Consider the following 17,099-nt stretch of genomic DNA (forward strand, 5'->3'; position numbering starts at 1 on the left):
TTTGCATTTTGCATAATTTTGCAAAATTTCAGAAAATACCTTAAATTAAAAATATTATTTTTATAAATTAAAAGGAAACATTTTTAGAATATAAGTTAATTAGATATAAAATCATATTCATTGAGTCTTTGTTTGCTAATTATTTTTTTTATTAATTACATATAAAATCATATTCATTGAATCTTTGTTTGTTAATTATTTTTTTTATTAATTATAGATATAATCAAATAATAAAATAATCTTTTATAATTTTTTTGTTAGAATACAACTAATTTACAAAGCTAGATATATTTTTGCTTCTTTTATTTAATCAAAATTCAGCTTATCAGATTAAAAAAAAGTTTACTTAGATATTTTAGTGTAATATAGACATATCTAAAGAGGGAATCTTATTATAGAAGGTGCTTATATAAATGTAGGAAGAAGATAGAAATAATAGTCATTATTCAGTAGAATCTATCGCTTAAAATAACTAAGCTAACAATGTACCACCTACTGAAGGAACTGAATACATAAAAAAAAAATTTAGAAGGGAACTTTATTTTGTTTCAATTGTGCTCTCATTAATACTTCTAGGAACGTTTTTAGCAGTTTTTATCTATTATTTAAAGAATAAAATGCTATAAGGTAATGGTGTATTAGTTCCTAATAAGTATTTTATCAAATAAGTTAGTGGTGATACATAATCAGTTACGCTTTATGCATAATATGATGGTGAAAATGTTGGTAATTATCCTAACATTTATCCAAATATTATGGTAAAGATATCTCTTCAAAATTTAAATAACGTTGAATCTTAAAGTAGTATTAGCTACCTACAAATTAATATTTAATAAGATAAAGGTTTAAATTTGAAATCATCCTAGCAAAGCGGCACTAAATAAACGAAAGATAACTAGCTAATTTTAGAAGATATAGACTTGGGTCCTTTTGATTTAGAGTTTTCTTCTCAAGGAAGTAAGCTAGCATTTATAATATTAAGAAAAAGCACAAATGAAAAAATATTTGACACAGTGGATTTTAACATAATTATTTCATAGTATTACTCAACTATTGGTACCATAATTCCTGCTGGTAATTTTTATGGGTTAGGAGAGAGAAGGACAACCAATTTTTCGTAATAATTTAAAATTGATTAAATTAATAAAGAAAAATTAACAAAATCTTTTATAAAAATTCTATAAAAAATACATATTTTATAAATATCAATAAAAATTTATTTATAAAATTAGTTTTTAGTAAATATTTAAAGATGTTGATGCTAATTGCGCATACGGGCCATGTAATAAATATAAGTTTTGGAATAGATATATATAGATCAATTAGCAGGCTTTTGATGATGGAATGGGTAATGGTTATCTTTCTGGCTACTAACCTCTATATTTGATTTAAGAGGAATCGAATAACTATTCCCTATTTTACATTGATGACTCTTTTTCTGGATTGGAAGTTGATTATTATTCTTAGGTTCCAAATACTAATAATTTAGAAGGATTAGTTTTCTAGAGTTATACCAATAAAATTAATTTCAAAATATTTTTGGGTGATACTAATCCTTAATCAGTAATTAAACAATATCATACATTCATCGGAAAATTCAATTTAATACCATTTTGGGCATTAGGATATCATCATAGTAAAATATTCTTACCACCTTTCACTAAAAACATTAAAAAATTCCTTGACTATGTTTAAAAATTGAAAATACCTATTGATTCTATCTGGACTAATTTTGAGATTAGCTATGAAGGAAATTATTTTAAAATATTAAATCAAGAAATTGTTGATTAGTTAAATTAGATGAGAACAGAATATCATATTAAGTGGATTCCACAAATACCAAGTGAAATACCTAATATTGAAAGCTGTAAATAGTATGTGATTGATGGAGTTAACTTTAATACTTTTATAATTTCAAATAAAACAAAAACACCATATTAAGCAGAAGGTCTGTTTGGAAAAGCATTATTTATAGATTATAACCATGTAAACTCTAGTGATTTAATATATCAAGCCTTATAAGATCTTAATAGTTAAATATCTTTTGATGGACTCTGGTTAAGTTAAAATGAACCTTCAACTCTAAAAACTGGAGAGTTCATAAATGAACATTAGCTAAACAAAAGCAATGGTGAATTTGATATAATAAACAAATTTTCAGATATTTAATTTAACTAAAACCTGCTTAACACTGATGCTTTGCATTATAATAAACCTGATTCAAAATATTTCTACAAACCAGGTAAATAAAGACAGTTCACTAATTTTTTAGAAATTTTATTTTTATATAATAACAGAAAGTGGAGATTATTTGTACGAGAGAGATTTGCATAGCTCTAATGGATTTATGCAATCTTAGACTATTTATAAAATAATGAAATAAGAGATGAACAAGTAATAGCCATTTATAGTATCAAGCTCAAATAGACCAGGATCTGGTATGAGCATAGCTCACTCTACAGGGATAGCACTTAATAGTTGGGGCATTCTATAAAGTTCATTCATTGAAATTTTTAATTTTTAGTTATTTGGTATACCATTTACTGGAAATAACATCTGTCCTTTGTAAACTTTAAATGAAAATGATTTTCCAGGAGCTAGTGAGTTGTGTACAAGATGGTATTAAGCAGCCTCTGTGTTTCCTTTCATGCATTCAGTGCAAGCTTTCACTGAAAATGATCCATTTTATTTCAAAGATTATCCATATTTATAAAATTCTGTAAAAGAGAGTCTTAATCTGAGATATAGTTTACTCAAGCATTATTATTCACTGTATGTTTTTTAGAAAGGTTTAGGAATGGTTTTCATGCCTGTGACATTTGTATTTCCAGAAATCGCAACATAAGATTATATATTAATTAACTCAAACAATACAGCTATGATAGGAGAATCACTTTACGTCTTTACTGTAATTAAAATTCCTTTGTTAACTTTAGAATTAATTATATCTCATATAATTTAAAAATGAATTAAAATTAACAATTTAATTAATTAAATTCTTACTAAATTTAAAGATTATATTTTCATTTAATATAAGTTTACTTTTTTTACATAGGTTATGACTTAAGGAGATTAATAAACTAATACAACCTTAGTGAATTTAGGTGTCCCACCTCAGTTATGGGTTAATTTATTAGATCCTTAAATTTAGTATAAAGGCCCTTTTTCCACCAAGTATGACTTCCCATTTTAAGGATCTCCTTTAATATTTTTAAGAGAAGGACATTTATTGTTGCAATAGAGTACTAGCTCTCATAGAGCATCTCTGCTTGACTATACTTTTATTATGAAAACAGTATTAACAGTAGTTAATTAGAGTAATTTAAACATTTAATATAACTCTTATGGAAGAACTTTAGCTGTTTTAGATTACAACGATAGTTAAGCATTAGATAAGTGCAATCAACAGGGCTGTGAACTAAAAATAGACATGAATGTAAATAGTACAAACAATAAAGAATTAGATATTACAATAAATTTCTCTTCTGACGACAGTTAATATTTTGAGGAAGGAATTATAATTAAATAAGTTCAAATTTCAGGTGTTGTCAAATATAATGATATTCTTTTACAGTATTGCAAATCTAGTGAAATATAGTAGCAACCATTTGATTACATTACTGTGGAAAAATAGCTAGCTCCTGAAAATTATTTTATAGTGAATTAAAGATAGTCAACCTTTAATTTAAAAATTACAATTTGATGAATGAAGTCAAAATAAATAAACTTTATATTTATTATAATTGAATTGAAAATTTCTGGATGAAATTTTGAAAATTCAAAATAAAAAAGAAAATCTAATTTACATGAATATTTAAAAATTTTTGAATTTTTACCGCTGCTTCTAATAATCAAATTACAAATTGGGAAAACTGATTAAATATTCTGATTAAATTAGAAAACGTATTTATTTGATAAAAAAACTATATAAAAAATTTGATTAAATTCTAAAAAATTTTAGGTTAATTTTTATTAATAATTATATATATAAATTCATATATTTATTACAGTAAGAAATTAGATAATAAAAAATATTATTTTTTCCATGATTTATTAAAAAAATTAAAAAATTAAATCATTTAGTCTTCATTTTGTTTCTTTATTAATTCACTAATTAATTTTTTTATTTTATATTCGCTCTTTTTTTCTATTTTATATTCATTATAAAAATCTGATATTAATTTTCTTTTAGAAATTTAATAAAGACACTTCTTGAACATACAAACATACATACACATATTAATTTGAAAATTAAAAAAAAAAACTTGTGAATAAGGTCTTAAAATTAGTTATGATTAATTTATTCGGGGAATTAATGCTAGAATTCTATTGGCTTTAAAATTTCTACAAGCTTGATAGAAATTTCTTTGTTCTAACTGATTCGCTTATCTTTCAGCCATTAAATTTTCTAAAGCAGCCTGATTTGCTGGTGAATTTTTTTATTTTTGTTTATATTGCTTTTTTGACTGAAAAATTATATGTTTTAAATTAGACTTTAAATATAAAAGTTTAAAAAATTCAACCATTTCATTATAATTAACATTTTTCTGATTTCCATTCAAGGTTATTTATTTTATTAATTTACAGATGATTAACAAATGAAGCTTTTCTTGTTATTATTTTTTCTCCTACTTATTTTTTCAAGTTTATTTCGTTTTATTGCTGAAATTATATTCTAAATACAAAAATATTTATGAGGGAGTTTATTTTTTTGCTATTTTATGTATTTATTTCGTAGAAATTGTAAAATTTAGTTAAAACCCATTTTTAGGTACTATAGCTATATTTTAAGTGATAAAATCTTATACTATTACCAAAAAGGAAAAACAATAGTATTGAAAGATAGAAAAAAATAGAAAAATAGATATATAAAATATATCCAATAAAAACTTAAAACATATGACATGCTATAGGCATGGTAACTGCGATCTACCGAAGTTTGCTTAAAAGAGATTTTTAGAAATAAATTAGCTTTTGAAAAGAGAGATGTTTAAGATTTGGATAGTTAATACGTAATTGAGGTTTTCAAATTTCCGAAAAATTATGTATTTTTAGCTAACTGTGTAATTTAGTTCATAAAAATTTCTCTATTAATAGTATTATAGTCTATATAGTGTAAAATCAAAAAGTTATCCATTTTTAATTAACTAAATAAATCATTGGCCCAAATAAACGTCATATAATTTAAAAAATAAACCGGTCACTTTAAATCCAATTAAAGAATTACCAATTATTTGCTTAATATTTTTTTAGAAATAATATTAGAAAAACAAACAATAGGCAAACAAACAAGCAACTAACTCTAGAGATAATTTAAGTGCTCTCTCCCTCTATTACTAGCCATCAACCAGACTTAACATTTCGCACTCATTTCAGCTACATTTTAAAAACTATTAAGCATGTCAATCTTAGAAGAATAATTTAACTTTAACTGCCAATCTACTAATTTGAGACTAAATTATTGGTACATTTTTGTCTTTTTTACTTCACTCCTTATATTTTTCATAAACTCTACTAGCAGAGTTAATAAATTTTTTTAAAATAGGCATTAGAAGGTCAATCCTCTCGCCCTTAGTTTTACCCTTTAAAAGTGTTAACAATTAGTGAATCTCAATATTGACTTAAGGTAAAAATTAGTTTAAAAATTATGTAAAACTGAGAGCATTTGCATATAAATCTTAAATTTCTACTTATTTAAAATATAAAAAACAGTAAATGAATCAATTATAAATAAGTAGAAATTGTTTTAAGTGCTTGAAAAAATAAAAATTAATCGTTTAAACATAATTTTATTATTAATTAATTAAGCCGCAATATGCTTGGAGATGAAGGTTTAATCAATTTCTCAACATTTTTGGAGCATATGACTAATCTTCAAAGTATTTATGTAGACCTTAGTTTCAACTCAATAACTGAGGTAGGAATGAAAAATCTTGCCACAAATTTATCTAAATGTAAGTCTCTCAGAAGAGTTATCATTAACTTCTAGTAATTTTTTAAATAATTCTAAGAAACTTTATTTAAACGTTTGTAAAACTTATAAAAAGATATAATGGCCTTAACGAAGCAAGCATTATGGCACTAGCCTAAGGAATGAAGCAATGTAGAAATATCAACAAAATTAACTTGAATTTTAAGTAACTATATTAATCTTACATTTCATTTTACTAAATCATAATAATTTACTAAAGGAATAACAGAATACGTCTAGATTCACATCAAAAATTGTCTAGAGAGTTTCAAAAGTACTGCAAGAGACTTGTATGCTTTAAAATTTCTTTTTGAAAATAAATAACAAATAATCAAGTCTCATTCTCTAATATATTAATAACAATTAAACATATAATTATTGCCATAAATCTAAAATCTTGACTAAATCAAAAAGATTTTAATCACTAAAAAATAAACAGATTTTACAAACAAATCTCATATTTATCTAATTCTAATCAACTTTATAATAAACACTAAAAAATAATTTCTATCATTTTTACTTACTTTCCTCAAATAAAAATTGTATCAATCTATTTTATATTTTTTAAATTTGTAATATAAATAATTTATTCAATTTATTACTATATAACATAGTCCATAAAATAATTATTTTTCCTTTTATTTAGAATAAAAAGATTTTAATCACTAAAAAATAAATACAGACTTACAAACAAATCTCAAATTTATCTAATTCTAATCAACTTTATAATAAACACTAAAAAATAATTTCTATCATTTTTACTTGCTTTCCTCAAATAAACTTTGTAACAGTCTATTTTATATTTTTTAAATTTGTAATATAAATAATTTATTCAATTTATTACTATAAAATAAAGTCAATAAAATAATTATTATTCCTTTTATTTAAATATTTCTTTTAAAATTAGAAAAAATTTAACAATAATTAATTACTCAAACAAAATATCAAATTAATGTTCCCTTTTTTAAAAACAAAATGAGCATATTTTACTTTTCAAAATTTTAATACTTTACATATTGAAATTAAATTTTTAGAATAGAATTTTAAATTTTTAAGCCATTTTTTTATTTTTTGATTTAAAAAAATGGCATTTTATTTTTGCTTATGTTTTAAAGTTAAAATAAAATTTAAATAGAATCAGCCATTTAAAATAAGAAGATTTCTGATTCATTTTTTTAGCACGCTAGTATAATTAAAATATATCTTATCTTCATGCTTAGGAGGCAAAATTATACTTTTGTTTTATAATTTTAATGGTACAGAGTCATCTTTAAAATATTCACTCTGCAATAACTATATTTATGTAAGCAAAATTAATTTAATTTTTATTTATGTTAAACTATTTACTTATTCAGCAGTAGGTCTATTATCATATTTTAACATTGAATTTAGAAACTCTATTTCTTTTTCAGAAGCTTAACTAAATAAAGTGCTCAAATTTTTTTTTTATTTTTGTTTAAATAAAATTTTTCCATAATCTGGCATCTTAACAATACTAGGCCAATTTTCTTCACATGGATTACCAAGCAAATCAGATATTTTAGCAATTTATTCTATTTCATTATTACCTTTATTATTCAAATTTTATTTATTAATTAATTTACATAGAAGTTTTTTTACCAGAAAATAAAGGATATCCTTATATTATTTCAGCATAAATGCATGCAAAACTCCAAATATCTATTTCGTAATTATACTCCCTAGATCCAAAAAGCTACTCTGGAGACTTATACCATCTTGTGAATCCCTCAATAGAAAATTATTTATCCTTTCTTTACTCTTCTTTAATAGCTGATCCAAAATCACCAATTTTAACAATAAATTAGTTAGTAATTAATATATTTGATGGTTTTAAATCCTTTTTAAAAAAATCAAATTCTTATACTATTTATTTATAATGAAATTTTTTACTCTATGAATAATGCCCTTCGAGTGAATAAATGATAATCCAGTGAGTAATTAAAAGGCTATTCTTTTTATCTTAGAAAAACTAGTCAAATTATTTTCATTATTGATTATTGTTTTATTTTACTTTTGAATGACTAAGAGGATAAACTTAGCTTTCTATAAATTATTTTAAGTCATAATCAATGTATTCCATCACAAGAGAGCATTTGTTGTTAGATATCTAATAATCTATTAATTTTACTATCTACTCATTTCATTTTAATAAGAATTTTCATTTCCAATATGAGTAAATTTACATTTGGATGATCATTTAAATCCTACATAATGGACACCTCTCTTTCAACAATCTACTTAGATCTTTTATTCTGATTAAAAAATAAATCTTTAATAGCAACTATTTATTCTATAAAAATATTTTTAACAAACTAATCATCAACAAATATTCATAAAAATCTACGCGTATTTTATTTGATTGCTTTAAAAACAGAACCAAATGCTCCCTCTGCTACTTTACATTATATTTTATATTCTTATTTAATTGGATCTTATTCTTAGTATTAAAAATAATCCATCTTATCTATTTTATAATTTCAATTTATCATGAATGTAGTGCCTCAAATTTAATTACCTTTTACTTTTAATAGAAAATTGGCGGATTTAGTTTATTTTTGATATAAAATATTTAATAATTTGAAATTTTAATTTAAAAAATAAAGTAAATAAGGTAAATAAATAATATCTTTGTTTAATAATATTTATAGCAAAAATTAGGAAACAACGGCCTAATTCAGATGTAAATGTATGGCTACTAAAATGTATATAATCCTTATATGAGCAACAGTTAATAGCAATATGGATATCCTTAAAATATGAATCCATATAATAACCCACAATATATGACTGAACAGTAGTATCAAAATTAAAATTAGATGAATTATTTAGCAAATGGTGTATACAATAATAATATGAATAGAAGTGTTTAATAGATCCCAAATTAAAATATATTTTAATCTAATAATTAAAATGTAATGAACAGCAATCCCATAAATCCTATAGTTGCAAGTAGAATGAATAGGTAAACAAGTAATCCAGTAGGAGGCAGTGGAAATTAAAACAACTAAATGAATAGAAATATGTACGCAAGCTACAATAATGCTAATCCTATTTTCAACTAAAATTAAGTGAATAATAACAACATGTACTACAATAATAGTAATTAAACTGCAAATTTTGGATAAAATACTTAAGGTTATTACAACAATTAGAACATAAACAATCAAAGTATCTTTAATGGTAATAATAATACTTAAAGAAATTTTAACAATCAAAATTAAAGCATTTTTAATAATAATAACAACAACACAAATAATAATTTGAATATTTTTAGCAATAGTAACAATAATCAAAATGTCTTCAACAATACGAACAATAGCCAAAATATCTTTAAAAACAACAATAATAACAATAATTAAAGTAATTTTAACAATAACAACTCAAGTATATTTAATAATAACAATAATGGCAACAACTAAAATATATTTAGCAAAAACAATAATAATAATTAAAGTATTTTTAATAACAACAATAATAATAATAACAATAATATTTTTAAATCTAGTAATAATAATTAGAATATTTTTAGCAGTAATAACAATAACAACAACAACTCAAGTATTTTTAATAATACAAATTAAAGTATATTAAATAATAATTCAAGTATTTTTAATAATAGCAATAATTAAAGTATTTTTAATAATAGTATGAATAACAACTTAAATGTAAATAGATCAAACAATTAGAGTATATTTAATAACAACAACAATAATAATACTATCTAAAATGTATTTAACTAGCCAAATAGCATCTTAAATTAACCAAATTAAACTTAGAGTATATTTGGTAATGCACCTAATCTATTGGAAGTTATAAATTACATGCCCCCAACAAGCATTTTTGATACTTAAAATTCACTTCTTAAATATACTCCGAAGATTAGATTGGCCAATATGAGTCCATTTAGGACAAATAATTAACCTTATTATGGTTAGGGGAATAATCTAATCCCATAATTTAATAATAAGCTAGTACTACCTCCACCAAAGAGACTACAAGTTAAGAGAGTCGCTAATACATTTATAGGTAAAATATCTTTTTGATTAAATTTTATGAACTTATTATTATTCAAGAAATTTAGTACATATGCTCTCCTTTTATTAAAACAACCTTAGCTATTTAAAATTAATTTTCAATAATAATTAAATTTTAAATTATTCTAGATTAAAAAGGAGATTTGACTTAAGATTAGAAATAATTTTTAAATGATAGACTTATTCGACCATAAAGTACCAAAAGTTTCTTTTCTGAAAAAAAACCTACAGGAATACTCAAGAATTCAAATATGATTATTAATCTAAGAAGAAATAGTGAGGATTTACAGTAAAGTAATAGTGGGAATGCAGCAGAACAAAAGAGCATTCATAATTTAAATAATAGCCTGCTAAATATGGAAGATGAAAAAAAGAAAAAATAATAAATCAAGGAGTTATTTCCTGGTTTGTATAATTAAAACAGATTATGGAATGATTTAAAAAGATAGAGTTTGAATAAGTAAGAATAAAACGTTAAAAAGAAATACCAATTTCTCTATGAAATGGAGTAAGATCCAAATAGTGAATTTTACTTACCTAGAAGAAAAGCTTTAATGGAAGAATAGATGAGACAGAGAGGGATTTAGTTATAGTAAGAAGCTTAAGAAAATGGCAATCATCCTTTTGATAAAGATCGTAAACATATTGAAGAGTTTGAAACAGAAGAAGAAGTTGAATAAGAGAGACAATTTTATAGGGAATATCTAGATTCTCATAATGAGGGCCTTATGGATTTAAACATTTTAGCTAAGTGTACAAAAAAGCTACTCGATTTGGAGAAATGGAAAGAAGAACTTGCAAAATAAAGAAAATATGAAAAGTTTGGATTTGGACTTTTCAAATATGAAATGAAGAGAGAGTTTGCTTTTGTGTCTGTTATTTGCCATGTGACTAATATCTCCACACAAAAAAGTGAAGAAATTGATTAATTATAAAAGGTTTAATTTAAGTTAACAGACACTATTTAATAAATTATTTCTGACCACTATTAAAAACACATTTTAAAAAGTGGATTGATTTGGCATAGAGATTATGATGAACTTATAGGTAAAAATGCTACATATATTGACACTGATGGGAAAATAGTGGCTTTGACACCTATTGAAAAATCGCTCAAGGACTTTAAAGTAACTAATAAAGGTAAAATAATTATAGAAATTTTTGTTAGTGAGGCGCCTGTACTAAAGAATGATAAGTATAAATGCTCACCTTCTGTATATGAAATGAGACATTGGCCAATAGAAGAATTATAAAGTGTCAACTAGTTTATTATTTAGAACCAATACGGGAAAATAGAATTTGAAAATCCAGTAGAGATAACTAGACAGGATCTAGATAAAATAGTTATAATAGAATAACAAAGGGCTATTGTTTATCCTGAGCACTTATATTCTGGTAAATGCCCTAAGGTTGGATGTAAATTAAACTAACAGGCTGTTGTAACATTGTATTGCATTGATAAAAAAGCATTTGAGGAACACAGATAAAAAACTATTGACTATGAGAAATTGGAAAGAAAACTTAAAAAACAGTGTGAAAAGAACAAATGTGAGTATGTAAATTTTGATAGAAAAAAATTCTGGTTCAGTTTTAGAGTATTTGACTGGAGTTGTTGATTAAAATAATTAATTTATTAAATATATTTTTTATATAAAAGTTAATTAATTATATGTATAAAAAAGAAAGAAATTTTTGATAATTAATTAATATAGATTTTCCTTTAATTAATTTTGCGTAAATATATTTATTAAGTCTATAGTATTTAAATGTTTATATTTTTATAACTCATTAATATCTTATAATTCATGCTTTTTCTAATATCTATTTTAATTATTCAATAATTATTTATATTTCAACTTTTACTTCAATTTTTACATCTAAAAATTAAAATCTAAAAGGCATATTGATATACATTAAAAAAATTATACTTACAATATAAACCAGTAAATAAGTAAACAAACAGTGATATTGATTTGTACTATCTTATCTCAATCTTTTGTTTTCTCTGATAATGGCACAAAAAAATTTGCTCTAGGATTAACTATTTTAAAAGTATTTTCTTAAACCAGTCAAAATAGGTTCAGGTCTCTCCTATGCGTCTCCTTTATAATAGGTAAATTTTTTAGGGCCTTTTTTATTCTGATAAAAGAATTAGAAATATTAATAATCAGATTAATTTTATAACATTACTTCATATTTAAAGAGAAAATCAAGAAACACCCTTTTAAAAAATATTATTTATATAGAGGTTAGTAATTAATAAATTGATAAATAAATTAAAAACTTTATAAAAAAGAAAAGAAAATTTAAAGTTTTGCTTAAAACAGCCTCAAGTAACACCCAAAGAAGTAAGAGAAGCAAACAATTTTTCTTTAGAATACTTAAAAAAATAGATTCACTTAATATTTATTGTAAAAAAAATGGATTAAAGATATAATAACCCTCCTTATAGCAATTAATAATAATACTATAATAATAATACAATAAATAGAGTACCAATTACATAACATAATGCTTACAATTACCAAGGAATCAACAATGTTCCTGGCCAATAAAATAGGTATATAAGCATGAATCAATAACCAAGTAGCTAGAATTATCAGCAAAGATAATATTACCAGCAACCAACAGTAAACTAATAATAGATTTAATAATAACAATAAAGATAATAAGCTTTTAGCTAGAAAACAATAAGCTCGGAAGGGTTTAAGAGACTTCTGAAAACAAAATACATAATGGCAAATGAAATTGGTAAAGGTTCATTTGCTAAGGTATTTAAAGGCATAAATAGTGAAACAGGTGAAAAAGTTGCTATAAAAAAGATTGACAAGAATAAATTTGATAAGCAGTATTTAGAATTAATTGATAGTGAGATATCAGTGCTTTCTTAACTTAATAATGAGCATATAATTAAGTTTTTAGATCTCTTCAACGAAGGAGATTATATTTATATTGTTACTGAGTTGTGCGAATTGGGTGATTTGGAAGTTTTCATCAAAAATAATTTTTCGGCTACCAAACTTAGATTGCCTGAAGAATTAGTCAAAGTTTTCGCATATTAAATACTCTTGGCTTTCTTAGGTATAGCAGATATGAATATCATACATCGTGATATGAAACTAGCCAATGTATTAATTACAAAAGATTTTCACTTAAAAGTTGCTGACTTTGGCCTAGCCAAATCCAGCTTTGAAAAAGATAAAGATTAGGTTGGTACTCCTATGACTATGGCTCCAGAAGTATTAAATAATCTAGGATATGATAGCAGATGTGATGTTTGGTCTGTAGGCTGTATGATCTATGAAATGCTTGAAGGCCGTGCTCCTTTTTTGCCTACGAATAATGGAGGTATTGAAGAACTCAAAAGACTGATAAATTAAAGATAGCTTATTTTTAGGTAGAATATTTCTTAGAGTGCATAAAATCTAATAGATTAAATGTTAACTCTCAACCCTAAAAAACGTATTAGCTGGCATGAAATGTTCAACCATGAGTGGTTTGCTGAGTGTATATCCTAAGGTGAGCCTTACATTTAAAAAGTATCAAAAGACTATTCTAATTTTGTTCTTATCGAAGAGTAGCATCTAGACCCAGAATTTGCGTTAGAATTTGGTTTACTTTTAAGAGATTTCGTTAATTATCATGTAGATACTTTTTACATAGAAATAAAAAAATGTAGAGATACCTTATCCACTTTTTATAATGACCCTAAATTCCCTGCAGGTAATAAAGGAGCCAACTAGTAACTTCTTTCAACTGTTTTAAAAAATATAGACATACTAATAGCTCTACTTTACAACCATTAATTTACTTTTAAATTCAAAAATTAAGTTGAAATACTACAAATCACAAAATTCTGCAAGCAAAAAATGCAATTATAATATAAAAAAGACTTATACGAATTCGCAATAAATAATAATATAAAACCAGTAAAATTATAGGAAACAATAGGAAATGAATTATTTTAATTGAGTAATAATGTAATGGAAGGAGATTTTGATTACTTCAAATGCAATTTTACATCTATAATTAATCTAATAAATGTCTTAAGTAATCCAACCAAAGGATTCTTGAAAGAAATAATAATAGATGAGTCACGCCTCACAGAAGAATAAAATAATCGAATTTTATTTATTAATTTTTCAAAAGCTTACTATGAAGAATTCAATTCCCAATAAGAAATAAATAAATAAATTGTTTTCAATAGAACTTTCATCCAAACTTAGTTTTAAGAAAAGGAATAGAATAGATATGACCAAATAGTTTTATTGAGTGAAATAGTATTTGGATATTAACAAGAAGTGATAAGTCATAATAGCTAGATATAATAATAATAATAATATCAATAAGATAAAGGAAATAGAATCAGAGATTATTAATAAAACTATTGAAATTTCTTTATTATTAAATAAATTCATCATAAATTACTCAAAAATAAAATTTAGAATTTTTAACTAAATTTTTTCCCAATCTTTTTTATACATTCATGCAATAAGTACTAGTATCAAAAATCATAATAACCTCTTGGTTGTATGAAAAAATTTAAATTCTTAAATGTACACTAATAAATAAAAAAAGCAAGCAAGCCACCGATTATATTTATTCTCTTTTTTTTTTACTTAAAAAGTATTATTTGTATCTTTTTCTATCGTTTTTATTATTGTAAACAAAAAAATAATTTGATTTATATAATTTAAGAAATAGATATTAGTAGGATTGTAATATAATTAAATAGCCAATTAATTCTTTTGTTTCAATTAAAAATTTTTAAATTTTGAATTGTCTATTCTCAGTGATCTTGAATAAGTAATCATGATATAGTTATTTACATCTTTTATTTTTTAAGTTGAATAATTTAATTATAAATATAAATATTATTAATTGTCCACAAATATATTAACTTATTTAAAATTGTTTCATTAAATCATTTTTAAGTTTTTATAGTTTTTGATTATTAAAAGTAAATACCAAAGAATCATTTTTAAAAATAAGTCTTAATAGAATGGATAATATATGAAAAAAATTTATCAAATAGCTTTAAATAATACAAAAAAGTTTTTAATTTAAATATATTGTGAAAATATCTTTCTCTAAAAATATTAAAATGATAAAAATCTTACTCTACGATAATGTATAGTTAATACAAAATTCAAATCTTAATTAGAATATCTTTATTGATAAAAAATTTTTAACTTTTTTGTAATACTTATTTATACTATGAATCCTCATTAATCAAGACAAAATTGTATTAAGGTTTAAAATTAATTTTAACTAAACTAATTTAGATTTTTGAATTAAAAAATATAATATTTTAATTTATTGAAAATATGAAAAACTTAGTTAACTTAATTTTTATAAAATATTAAGCAGATAAATAAAATGGAAACATATCAACTTTTTAATTATTTATTATCAATTTTTAGCTCAATAGGGCAATGATCTGATCCCAAAATATCATTATTAATTGTAGAATCTTAAATAAAGGGATATAACTTTTCGTTAACTACGAAGTAATCTAATCTCCAACCTTAATTTGTTTTTCTTGCTCCATTCCTTAAATTCCAATAGCTGTATTAGACTTTTGTTGGATATTTTTTTCTGAAAGAATCAATCCAGCCTTAGCCTAAAAATTTAGTGAATTCAGCTCTTTCTTCTTTTGTGAAACCTGCACTCTTTTCATTACCTTTGGGTTTAGCAATATCTATTTCTTAATGGCAAACGTTGAGATCACCACATAATATTACATTTTTCTTAGATTTAAGATCATTTAAGTATTTTTAGAAATCTATATCCCATTCTTTAACTCTGTAATCAAGTCTTTTTAATCCTTATCCTGCATTAGGTACATAACATGCTACTAAATAGAACTTATCGTATTCCAATGTGATTGTTCTTCCTTCTTCATCATGCTTCTTTACTCCAATGTCAAACTAAACACTAATAGGTTCTACTTTACTGAAAATTGCTGTTCCAGCATAACCCTTACTGGTTTTACAGAAATTCCTAATTTAATAAAGTATCAATATTAAACATTTATAATTGAAAATAAATTAGTAGATGTTAAATCACGACTGAATTTTAATTATCTTATTGCTAATTAATGAATTTTTTATTATTTGAGTTGAATAAAAGGATCTCAAAAAAATAACAAAAGTTATTGAAAGATACTTTTTGGTAAATTATGAATATCTTATTCAATCGTAATTATAATAAAGTTTTACCAAAATTATTTATAATCAGAAGGAATCATTTTCATTAATGAAGAATCTTTTTTAAATGCATCTGAGTCAATTTTAGTTTCATTTAAACAAATAACATCTGGATTCAAAGATTTAACATAGTTTTCTAATTCTCCCTTCTTTTAAACTGCACGAATACCATTAACATTCCATGATGAAATGACAATAGTGTCTTTACCAAATTTTCCATTTCCCAAAGATCCTTAATAATTGCCTTCTTTACTATAAGTATCTCCTTTAGAACTTGGTTTTGATTTTGCATCAGTCTTTTCTTCTTCTTCCTAATCAGAGTCGTTTTCTTTATCCTCAACTTCAATTTTTTTATTATTTGCCTTTTTTTTTTGTTCAACTTCAACTTCTTGATCTTCCTCTTCTTCCTCTTCCTCTTTCTTAGGTGCCTTCTTTTGCTTGGAAGCTATCTTATCAGTTAACTGAGAGAATAATTAACAAAAATCTAAAAAGATAAATGATAAACTACCTTTGTTTAAGTTGTTCCTGAATTTTTTGTTTTTTTTGGAGGCATATTTATTAGTGATATTTTACAGAATTTTTGAGTTAATACAAAAAGAAATAATTTATTTATATTTTTTTTAGATTTATGAAGAAATTTTCTGATGATATCTTTATTAATAAATTATTGGCGCTAAAATTTTTATTTTATTCATGTTAAATATTATAAATACCAAATACGAATTATAAATCATGACTTTTAGATTTATTTATTCAATTTTTATAAATTTTTAAATAATTTAGATTTTATAATAATAAAAAGAAAAATTGAAAATAAAGTTTAGTGTAATTTTATTTTTAATTGGGGTTGGGGGTTGGGGTTGG

At 23.3% G+C, this 17,099-nt stretch overlaps 6 protein-coding genes across 6 annotated transcripts; 4 read left to right on the forward strand and 2 right to left on the reverse strand. All coding sequences in view use genetic code 6, as the record gives it.

The window, feature by feature from the left end:
• Positions 1 to 413: 413 nt before the first annotated feature.
• TTHERM_01080570 (glycosyl hydrolase family 31 protein) lies at positions 414 to 3,703 on the forward strand (the record flags this gene model as incomplete). Its single annotated transcript, XM_001030512.2, has 4 exons — positions 414 to 1,117; positions 1,233 to 2,242; positions 2,298 to 2,908; positions 3,056 to 3,703. 4 exons carry the CDS (start codon positions 414 to 416, stop codon positions 3,701 to 3,703), a joined length of 2,973 nt encoding a protein of 990 aa, XP_001030512.2.
• A 1,696-nt stretch (positions 3,704 to 5,399) lies between these two features.
• On the forward strand, positions 5,400 to 6,285 carry TTHERM_01080580 (kinase domain protein; the record flags this gene model as incomplete). Its single annotated transcript, XM_001030513.3, has 5 exons — positions 5,400 to 5,464; positions 5,546 to 5,626; positions 5,809 to 5,988; positions 6,048 to 6,137; positions 6,192 to 6,285. 5 exons carry the CDS (start codon positions 5,400 to 5,402, stop codon positions 6,283 to 6,285), a joined length of 510 nt encoding a protein of 169 aa, XP_001030513.1.
• Positions 6,286 to 7,138: 853 nt separating this feature from the next.
• TTHERM_01080590 (cyclin-dependent kinase-like protein) lies at positions 7,139 to 8,451 on the reverse strand (the record flags this gene model as incomplete). The annotated part of the gene is made up of 7 exons (XM_001030514.3): positions 7,139 to 7,264; positions 7,319 to 7,539; positions 7,592 to 7,829; positions 7,883 to 7,951; positions 8,004 to 8,123; positions 8,176 to 8,282; positions 8,337 to 8,451. The coding sequence occupies 7 exons, from the start codon at positions 8,449 to 8,451 to the stop codon at positions 7,139 to 7,141; spliced, it is 996 nt and encodes a 331-aa protein (XP_001030514.2).
• Positions 8,452 to 8,556: 105 nt separating this feature from the next.
• TTHERM_01080600 (nucleoporin, putative) lies at positions 8,557 to 11,642 on the forward strand (the record flags this gene model as incomplete). Its single annotated transcript, XM_001030515.4, has 2 exons — positions 8,557 to 10,018; positions 10,156 to 11,642. Exons 1-2 carry the CDS (start codon positions 8,671 to 8,673, stop codon positions 11,640 to 11,642), a joined length of 2,835 nt encoding a protein of 944 aa, XP_001030515.4. The 5' UTR covers positions 8,557 to 8,670.
• A 435-nt stretch (positions 11,643 to 12,077) lies between these two features.
• Positions 12,078 to 14,731, forward strand: TTHERM_01080610 (Serine/Threonine kinase domain protein). The gene is made up of 2 exons (XM_001030516.3): positions 12,078 to 12,139; positions 12,323 to 14,731. The coding sequence occupies exons 1-2, from the start codon at positions 12,120 to 12,122 to the stop codon at positions 14,415 to 14,417; spliced, it is 2,115 nt and encodes a 704-aa protein (XP_001030516.2). The 5' UTR covers positions 12,078 to 12,119; the 3' UTR covers positions 14,418 to 14,731.
• A 685-nt stretch (positions 14,732 to 15,416) lies between these two features.
• TTHERM_001080610 (ExoIII family purinic/apyrimidinic (AP) endonuclease family animal Ape2 subfamily protein) lies at positions 15,417 to 16,788 on the reverse strand (the record flags this gene model as incomplete). The annotated part of the gene is made up of 3 exons (XM_012799998.1): positions 15,417 to 16,029; positions 16,248 to 16,696; positions 16,744 to 16,788. 3 exons carry the CDS (start codon positions 16,786 to 16,788, stop codon positions 15,417 to 15,419), a joined length of 1,107 nt encoding a protein of 368 aa, XP_012655452.1.
• Positions 16,789 to 17,099: the final 311 nt, after the last annotated feature.

Source organism: Tetrahymena thermophila (genome assembly GCF_000189635.1).
Source record: "Tetrahymena thermophila SB210 genomic scaffold scf_8254401, whole genome shotgun sequence".
Taxonomy (NCBI): domain Eukaryota; phylum Ciliophora; class Oligohymenophorea; order Hymenostomatida; family Tetrahymenidae; genus Tetrahymena; species Tetrahymena thermophila.